At 38.1% G+C, this 10,527-nt stretch overlaps 1 protein-coding gene across 3 annotated transcripts in view; it reads left to right on the top strand.

The window, feature by feature from the left end:
- Positions 1-10,527, top strand: part of cacnb1 (calcium channel, voltage-dependent, beta 1 subunit) — a 48,497-nt gene continuing 37,970 nt past the window's right edge. For all 3 annotated transcript variants that reach the window (XM_079830994.1, XM_079830993.1, XM_079830996.1), the window contains exons 1-2: positions 1-295; positions 6,022-6,108. In XM_079830994.1, coding sequence (XP_079687120.1) covers positions 203-295; positions 6,022-6,108 — 180 coding nt within the window. In that variant the 5' untranslated portion in view covers positions 1-202. The remainder of the gene's footprint in view (positions 296-6,021; positions 6,109-10,527) is intronic.

Here is a 10,527-nt window from a genome sequence, read left to right as displayed (position 1 = left end):
GTATTTGCAAAGGGAGAGGGTTTCTGCTCAACCACCAGGGCTGGGGGCGCAACAGCGTAGTGGCAAACCATCTGTAAGGCACAGGAAAGAGGAAAACCCCACATTTGTCTGTTTTATTTTATCTTTAATTATTTTATAATGGATAATAAACTGAAAGCGGGCTCTAAATGAAATAATAAAACCGAATTTAAAGTTTAAATCAATGGTACAGGAGGGTATTATGTCCAGGACGCCTTCCACCTCAACCCAGGAAATCCAAATGGACATGTTCGACCACCACGGCTCTCACGCTCAGGTAAGAGAGAGACATTGTACAGCGTATACGCAAGTGCAAATAACCAACGAAAGACAAAGCACAACCTGCTGCCTGCTTTTTAAGAATGGCTGAGTGAAAACACAGATTTTATTTATGGCGAAGATTAATCGTTATAACACGTATCTCATATTGTGGTTACTTGGCAACAAGACGGCATCTCTCGCGCTCGGCACAGTGTCTTTGAAGTGTTCTGCGAGGAAAGCGACAGAAAGTTGTTTATGTACGAGCTACGTTGTTTTGAATATGGATATTTTTGTTTTAAAAAAAGGCATTTTCTCCGGTAATTAATGGGATAACATTATTTCATCACCTAGTCCCTGTTCACTCTGTCTCTCTAGACAGCTGGCCAACTAGAGTCTTGCATTTTTTATGACAGTCTATTCTGTTGAATCATTACGAACCATCACTGTTAATTAAACAAGAGATCGCTTTTTTGTTCAGTTAAAAAGTAGCCTACCTCTGGTTCTAGTTAAGGCTCGTCTCATGAGCCATTCAGTTAAAGTTAATTAAAAGTGGTGTCGGACACACCGTGAGTGCAGGAAAGATGATGTCGACACAATAGCGCGTCCATAGTGGGGATTTTTCTTACCCCAAACCACGCCCACACCGGACCCACCTATGGCTTATTATATTGATATTTTATCAGCCATTTCGCTTTTTACCAGACTCTATCTATCTGTCTATCTATCTATCTATCTATCTATCTATCTATCTATCTATCTATCTATCTATCTATCTATCTATCTATCTATCTATCTATCTATCTATCTATCTATCTATCTATCTATCTATCTATCTATCTATCTATCTATCTATCTATCTATCTATTTGTCTGTCTGTCTGTCTGTCTGTTATGGAGGTGTTTGTTTTGTGAACCTAATTCAGACTGAAATTGAAAATTAATTAAAAAAAAATAATAATGTACTTTGTTTAGTTTTAAAAAGTAGCTTTTTGGCCCACTTGTCGATTGACTTTTTTCTTATTTCAGCAAGTGTGCAAAATGACCGTCTGCTGCCAAAAAGTACCAAAATCTGCCAAAAACATAATTGTGCACCCTGGTGATAATATGACCAGCTTCCCGATCACTGTCTTCTTTCTTCTCTCTTTTTCTATCTACATTTTAGGTTTGCACTTTTCTATTTTTGATGATACAGGAAAGTTTGACCAGTTTTTTGAATGCATTTCTCCTCTCTCTGGCTCTGCTCTTTTCTCTGTGTTTAGAGGTTTATTTCAGAGGATGGTTATGTATGAACGTGCACCTGTTCCATACAGGTCACTCGTCATCATCCTGTTCGGCACGGCTTATTATATGCTTAGTGTGTGGATGGATGTTTCAGTAGTGTTTCTGATTGTCAGGCCTGTATTTATATAATGGTCTTTATATAATGCACTGCAGTAGTGTGAATGTGTGTGACCTGTGCTGTGGAGAGGTGCTCTATCTGAATCATGTTTATACATAGCTGTGAGGAGGCGGAGTGTTGAGGAGCTAGTATGAATGTGTGTGAACAAGCTGGTTGAGGACAGAAAAAGTGTATTTCCTAGTTTCGTTTAGGATAGGACCATAAGTCAGAGTTCAATGTAGATATTAACTGGATTAATATCATTAGCCACACATGGTCATTTGAGCATATTGAATTTAAACTTCATTAAGCCTTCTCTTCTCTTCTCTTCTCTTCTCTTCTCTTCTCTTCTCTTCTCTTCTCTTCTCTTCTCTTCTCTTCTCTTCTCTTCTCTTCTCTTCTCTTCTCTTCTCTTCTCTTCTCTTCTCTTCTCTTCTCTTCTCTTCTCTTCTCTTCTCTTCTCTTCTCTCAAAAATCCTTTCCCCCTGCCCCGTGGCACAGCTTTTCTCCCCTAATTACCTAATTAGCCTCAGAGGCAGTTTGTCAACAGGAACCCTCTCATCACCATAGCAATACATCCCTCCTCCCTCCCTTGACATTTTGTTGGCCTTTCTTAGATCTGGTTTTGCAGTATATGAGCATTTCCTGCCTCTCACAAACATTCCACATTAAACTGTTTATGGACTGCAAAGATGGTTGTTGCATTTTAAACATTTTATGTGTGCTGCATTGCTCTCTGATATCCTGCTTGGTCTTTGGATACAGTGATTGTTAAAGGTACAGGCGGTGTCAAAAATGCAAGAAGATTATTTTCAGCATTGTTATTGTTAACTAATAGTAAAACTATACAGTAATTGAAATAAGGATGAAATAAAATGATATATAAACATTAAATGAAAAACTTAAACTTAAAAATGTGAAATAAATAAGTTTAAGTACTAAAATTACTGAAACTACAACTGATATTCTTGTTCGATCCAATCTATTCTTAAAGAATACATTAAGTTGTTAAGCTAATATTTATATTTTATTTTATTTGAACTTTTTAGGGCTGCAGGATTTGAGCAAAACATGTATTGCGATTATTCTGGTTAAAATTGCTATTTGCGATTTAAAATGCAAATGAAAAGTGTGTGTGTGTGTGTGTGTATATATATATATATATATATATATATATATGCTAATATATAACATTTTGTGCTTATATATTATGACTAATAATAATAATAATGATTATAATTATAGTTAATAATATATAATAATATATATAATAATATTTAACAAAATAAGAAATATTACTATTACAATAACATTTTCATTATTTAAAAAATGTAGTGACTAAATGACAAAAAATCAGTAGAAAGGTCTAAGGACTTATACATTATTATTATTGATATGAAGTGAGTTAAAACATGTTATAAAAAGTTGTCTTTTTGTTGTTTTTTCAAACGCACGTTAAGCTGATCACAGAGCCGCTCTTCACTGACATGCTGGGCATATATTTATTTAATTAAAATCACAGCCTTTGCGCCTTTATAATCGCACATAAGCCATAAGATTGCGGTTTGAATTTGATTAATCGTGCAGCCCTCAATCATTTATCATAGAATGAGGCAAGCAGGTGATTTATGCACACCAAGACCAGGATTGGGTAAACATTTATTTTATGGTAACACTTTACAATAAGGTTTTGTTTGTTAAAGCTGTAGTCTGTAACGTTTTGCGCTCTAGCGGTTAATAAACAGAACTGCATGCGTGCGTCTTGTGGAAGAACATTGCAGCCGGAGGTACTTCTATCAGTTTATTTCTATGGCGAGTCACGCAGGGACTGTGCTCCTCCACAGCGGTTCCTACCAGACCGGTCTGAAATAGTCCCAATATAAACACTTATTATAACTGTACCATAACGATTCAGGGTAAGACAAAAACACGGATTGGAAAATTGATTAATGTTGTACATTCTCATTATATAAGTTTTGTAAATCTTGAATACAAAAAGTTACGGACAGCAGCTTTATCATTAGTGAATGTATTAACTAACCATGAGCAATACATTTGTTACTGTATTTGTTCATCTTTGTTAACGTTAGTTAATAAAAAATACAGCTGTTCATTGTTTGTTTATGTTAACAAATATTTTAATAATTTGTTAATATTTCAACTGATTTTAATAATGTATTAGTAAATATAGAATTTTTCTATTTAGATAATAGATTAATAAATGCTATAGAAGTGCAGTTCATTATTAGTTCATGTTAACTAATGTAGTTCTCTAATGTTAACTCATGAAATCTTATTGTAAAGTCTTACAATTTTAATTTTGACTTTAATAATATTGAAAATCATTATCTACAGTACTAAATAAATATTTAGAGAGTATACTAGCATATGCCACAATAACTTGTAATGGCAGTGCTAAACCATGCTTTTTTTGTGATTGTAAAAACTATTATGAGCCTTTTATAGTGTGTAGTAGCAATGAGGACAGTGTTCTGTCCTTTTTGGTTTTAAATGAATGTTTTTATTATTTAATCTGCACAGATAGAGGCAAGTCCTTGGGATGTTTACCAATATTGGTAAAGATATGGCATCGTGGTTTGATTTATGGAAAAGATTCCAGTAAGCTTGCAATTAGTCTGTGTCATAATATTCTGTAGTTAGCCAATGCAGATAACTAATGTTGTTGAGTCTTGCTTTCTCTTTGCTTTGTTCCCAGAATCAACTCCAGAGCAAATGTGTCAGACTTTGTACTAGTTTTTGCATAAGATCTTATAGAGCTGCCTACAGACACTTTTTTTTCTTAAACGCAAAAAGATATTTGTATATTTGAGTAGATTCACAGCAACTTTCAGATGTTCTTTACCATGAAGGAATTATGACAGTGTTAAATGTGTGAACCCTGTATGAACCCTACATAATAACTTTCCCATTTAGATTTGTGTCTGTTGCAAGGTTTAAAGGCTCAGGGAAGAAGGTGGCGGGAACCGGCGAACGATTAATGTAAAGTTTAATCATAAAATAAACAACAAAATTAAAGTAAAGTGGCAGCCCCTCATGGACGACTACTATAATAAAACATAACAGTATTATAACAAGAGTATTAGCACTCGCACCACCGGCCTCGCTCTGTTCCCACGGCTCTCGGATTGCCCCATAACCCCATCGCCTCTCGCAGGATGGCGGATACCCTCCTGACTGCACTCTACTCCCCTCTAAATCCTTTCCCCCTCCCCGTGGCACAGCTTTTCTCCCCTAATTACCTAATTAGCCTCAGAGGCTGATTGTCAACTGGAACCCTTGCACTGTCGTCACTCCTCTTTTTATCCTTCCGGAGCTCCTCCGTGAGTCTCGAGACCGGTGCGGTCTGGCTCTGTTCCCATGGCTCCCCTCTCCTTCGTGCTGCCTGACCTCCTCAGCACTGCGATCCCCTCAGCAGCGAGGGCTGTCCGACAGCATGTCCCTCCTTCCTCCCAGGTTTCGGCACCAATGTTAAAGGCTCAGGGAAGGAGGAGGCGGGAAGCGGGGAAAGTTTATCATAAAAATTTGATAGAAAAATATTTAAACAGTAAAATGAAAGAGCCGACTACCGTACAAACATAAACAAATCAACTCAAAGTCCAGGCCTGGTCCTCTCTCTTCCTTCACTGTCATCACTCCTCCTTTTATCCTTCCAGAGCTCCTCCGTGGGCCTTCTTGCCACGGTGTCATTTTCTTTTGTTGAACACAAAAGAAGAAATTTTGCAAAATGTTGACAGTGTTGACAATTGCCAGCCATTGACTACTCCATAGTATTTTTTTCATATTATGGAAGTCAGTAGCTACCGTCAACTGTCTGATTACCAACATTTTTCAAAGTTTTAGTTCAAAAGAAACTCATACGGGTTTGGAACAATATAACGGTGAGGAAATTATGACAGATTTTTCATTTTTGGGTGAACTAACCCTTTACAGTGCTTTTGCTTTTACAAGCATTTGTGTCAGAAAGCTTGTGTGCATTGCTGTCAATGTGGGTTTTGAACATGTCACAGTGTTTCCTGATCTATCAGGGTCTTTTAGTGCCACCAAACCCAATTAGCCTCCTTCTGGTCTCCATGGCAACGGAGTCTGGCGCCTATGAATGCCACATAGCGGGCCCTGCCGAGGGCAGCCAGGCCATTGGCCAGTGTTAAGGCCAATCAGATTACTGATTCCCAGAGAACACTGGCGGACATAAGTAATTATGCGTAATCATATCTGGACACAGAGACAGGATGTTGAATCCAGTTTGTGTGTGAGTGGGCATGCATACAAAAAAGTGTCCAGTCTTTCTAATTTCCCTTAATTCCTCTCTCTCTCTCTCTCTCTCTCTAATGTTCCCTCTTTCAGGGGAAGTATGCAAAGAGGAAGAGCCGTTTCAAACGCTCAGATGGCAGCACCTCCTCAGACACAACCTCCAACAGCTTCGTCCGACAGGTAAGATGGTTCCTTATGAAATGCCTTGTGTCTGTCACTTCTTGCCTCAGTCGCAGAAGTCATTGTAAGGTATAATTCCCCCTTTTGAACCATCATACACCATGTAATCAGGTTCTCAGAATCCATTTAAACTGCTACATGCCAACTTATAGCTGCATATAGTTGTTGCAGTCATTACCAGACCAAGTCTTCCTATGTTGACAGTCTGAGGTCAAAGGCTCTGACCTGTAGTTTATGCTGTTGGTCAGTGGGTGTTTTTGCAGTTCTCCTTTTTACAGGAAGATCTGTTCTTCAAGCATTTCATATTACATTTTTAATATAGGAACAAACAAATATTTGTTGTTTAGATACATGAGCACACATTGGGTATGTTTGGAATACTCTTATTTTTTTTGCATTGTGCATATGTACATAATTATGTCATGGAACGACTACTCATATAGCTGGAGTGATCAAATGGAATTAAATCGTAGTTCAGGCAGACCACTGATCGCTAAACAATATCAGCTGACGATCATCTGATTTGTTACTCCGCCTACTCTAATCAACTATCATATTTAAGCTCATTCAAACACAGACATTTACAGACATTTACACCCACCTCCCCCCTTCACCTCCTAGCATCTTTATAACAGAGTATTGGATTCTGTGTAGAAACTCTATTTATGTAATCATTGTATCTCCTTCTGTAACATATGCAAAGAAAAACATTTGCTTATTATTAAGGCTTGGTGGGTTTGTGTCTCAAGGATGTATCTCAAGCTGTATGGCAGAACGTTTGCTTTGACACTTCTGGTTTAAACAGCTCTTTTGCGTCTCTGTACAGACTTCAGAAGGATACCAGCGTCAGGAACAAGTGGATGGTTTATTTTTAATGGCGTCCCGGATGATATGTTTGTTCAGAGCATTTGACTGCAGATTGTTTTGTAAACTAAGCACAGTGTAATAGAGTTTGCAAAGAAACTTTTGTTGAAAGATTAAAAAGCCAATCTGACAGCAGCTACATCGCAAACTGTAAGTAAACTATTTGATAATGCTTTGTCTGTAAATTACATTTTTATATGGATCATTTTTTTCAAAACACTTACTCAAATGCAGTAGCGAGGCAGCACCAATCCTTTTTCCTATGAGATCCTATAACAGTGGCCGTTTACTTACAAGTTCTAAAGGAGCCGCCTCTTTAAAAACGGATTATGTATACAGACAGAGGGTCACGATGAGGGTTAAAAATAATAATTATTCCGCATATATGTTTGTTTTTTGTGCAAAAAACTTAAATTACATTATAAGGGAACCTCAAGGAACATATTTAGGGGCTGTTTCAACTAAAAATGTAAAACTTTTTATGCGTTTTTGCCGTTCATTTACACGACAACAGTGTTTTGGGTGCTCTGTATAAACAAAAAAAAACGTGAATCTGTGAAACCGATGATGTCATATGCATGCATATTAGCATTTATCAGTTATGAAATAATTATCGGCTTATTATTATGGCCAGAATTGTAATATCAGTGACGGTTACAATTTTGCATGTTTATCATTTGTATTACAACAAGAAGTAGGTTTGTTTGTCTTTGTTTGTTAGTATGGTATATCATTTGTATAGTGTATAGGCATAAAGTAGAGCTGCACGATTAATTGTTAAAAGATTGTGATCTCGATTCAAACACCAACGTGACCTCATACCTAAATGACAACAATTTGCCTCTGTATTATACATTTGACAAAATCACAGCGGAACAGTCCGATCTGCAGATCTGACCCGGAGAAAGCAGTTATCATGTGTAGGCTTCACAAACAGTGAGTCATGATGACAAGTCATTTATTTATTTGATTTATTGAGTCATTGAATCGTCCATTCAAACCGATTAAAAAAATTAAATAATAATAACATTTTAAATAGATCGCAGCAATTCATATTTTATCAGAACCTCTAGTAGATTACATGTTATTTTCTTTAGTTGTTTGTTTAGAATCATGGGAGAATCTTAATCGCTGTTTGAAACAAAAAAATTGTGATTCTCAGTTTATCCAGAATTGTGCAGATATATTGTATAGATATATAGTAAGCAGTGGGATAGTATTATATTCTTCTTTTTCTTCCTGTCATGTACATCTGACATTTTAAAGAAGATTCCTTTGTCACGCTGAAATATAATAAAATCAACGCTGATATTTACCCCACCCCCATGCAGACTGGAAAAGTGGACTCAAACCTATCCTCACAAATACCATACATTTGATTCTTCTTACATGTGCTCAGAAACTTGTGTACCTTTAAAGATGAAGATATTTAGTGCTCTATTAAAGATATTCCTTCTACCATACAATGCTCTTAGAAGATTCATGAATATGTATGACCATATAGTACATTTCCACGTGTGTCTGCCCCCTCTTTGGCAGCAGAAAGTATGAAAACCTGTGTAGGCCTTGGTCTCTTACGCACCCACGCGTATACACATATGAACAAATATATACACACACACATACACGGTTGTGCTCTTATACTGGCCAGGTTTCCATGGTGACAGGGCCCCAAATCTCCCCGCAGCATGCTGCACAGTCGGAAGAGGAGGAGGCAAATGGATTAGTGTGCTTGTGTAAAAGTGCGTGTGTGTGTGTGTGTGTTTGGAAGTGTATAGGCCGATGTGTTGATTGCTGACAAAAATGTGTGATCACAAACAGCCGGGGTCATATATCAGTCCCACTGTCGGACACACACACACACACATTATTGTATTGTTGGGAGGTAATGGGTGTGGCTCTCAAGCCAGTGTTTCTTAGGATGAGACCCCTGAATAATTGACCCTGTATCCCCATGGGCTCTCCTGATGGATTACTTTCTAATTTTCCCATTAGTTTCAGTGCCATTAGATTAGAACTGAGGTTGAGTGCTTCTTGGCTCTCTGAGGACCGGCTGGTGTGTTTGATCATGGCTTCAAATGGCAGCTGCACAACAGAACATCCCCTCACATTTCCCTTTATGCCACGGTCGGTCACACCTGATGCCACACAAAAGCCAATGCGTGCTAGCCGCTTCAGTACATGTGTTTGCATGAGTTGTTTACTGTGTTTGTTTGTCTGGGTTATATATGTTTTGTCTAGAGTGGTTTTTCATATTCATCTCTATGGTTCTATTGCTAGATTTAAAAAAATCCAGCATTTTGAAGTTTTTTTGTTGTTTTGTTTTTGTTGTCATGAGCCCTATTCGGACGGGATTAGTTTTACAAGGGTAGATGGAGCAAAGTAATTTTACCACAGGACGTCTGTCATTTTAATGGCCAATTCGCACGGGATACGAAATCTCAGTAAGACTATCAGAAGTGGGAGGGGTAACTCTATTTACCCACCACTGTCACCTCCCTGTCATCATGTGCAAGTTGCGTCCTAATATCATGTGCACAAACACATAATCTATAACCTATAACAGTTAGTTACCTGGATCATTCTAAACCCCTGGTAAACTGAATCATGAGTTATCTGGCTCACGTTTCACACTGCTCATCATTTATCCGGGGTTAACAAAATAATCCTGGGTATTCATAAACTGACGTTTCACATTGTACATTCCTAATCCCTGGGTTAACTTTCTTATTTGCATATTTGCGGGGTCAGTGTCATTGATTGGATGAACGCAGCATGTGACCAGTTTACATAAAAGCTATAGCATTGCGCATCCTCCTATTGCCGACTCTACTGCTATCGAGTTCATACTGAATGGACATTTTGGACTATAAAGGTAAGAATGAAATGGTCTCTTATTCACTCACATTGCGCTGTGTTTCCGTGACTGCCAAAAGTGTGTGAATATAGGGCACGAGATTGGTTTTCGGTTGCCTCACGTTTTAACCGCCTACTGCGCCTCGTGTTTTTGTAGGAGTGTTCTGAGCGCATGAAGTTGAAAAATCAACTCTGAGCAGAAAAGCGCCCAACGTCACCGCGTTTTTCCCCATTGTCCAATCGAATGAATGGAGAGGCGTGCCTTCCGTTGTTGGGACGATTACCTTGATTGGTGACTGACAGCACAACTGATTCGGTGGTTGCCTAGCAACATAAAAAAAACACAGCACACTGCTCTTTTCTAAATAAATAAAAAATCAACCAAAAAAAGGCTGTGCAGTGTGCCTCACGATTTGAAACCTAAGAAACGAGTTCTGTCTGATCGGGGCCTAAAGCCCCGTTCACACCGCCAGCGATGATGTCGCTGCATGTCGCCAGCGCCAGAGATTCATGTCGCTAGTGGGCGTTCCCACTACGGGTTGCCTATAAACGTCATTAGCAGATCACCCTCGTCCTTCCATGCATCTTTTTTTTTTAAATGTGTCTCTGTATGTACACAGAGACATATAGTAAAGAACAGGGAAATTGCTAACATCTAAAATAAACATCTCCATCTTAACAAGACACCGCAGTAGCAGT

The sequence above is a fragment of the Gobio gobio genome, assembly GCF_949357685.1.
Source record: "Gobio gobio genome assembly, chromosome: 1".
NCBI lineage: Eukaryota > Metazoa > Chordata > Actinopteri > Cypriniformes > Gobionidae > Gobio > Gobio gobio.
This window is presented reverse-complemented; position numbering and strand designations above follow the sequence as displayed.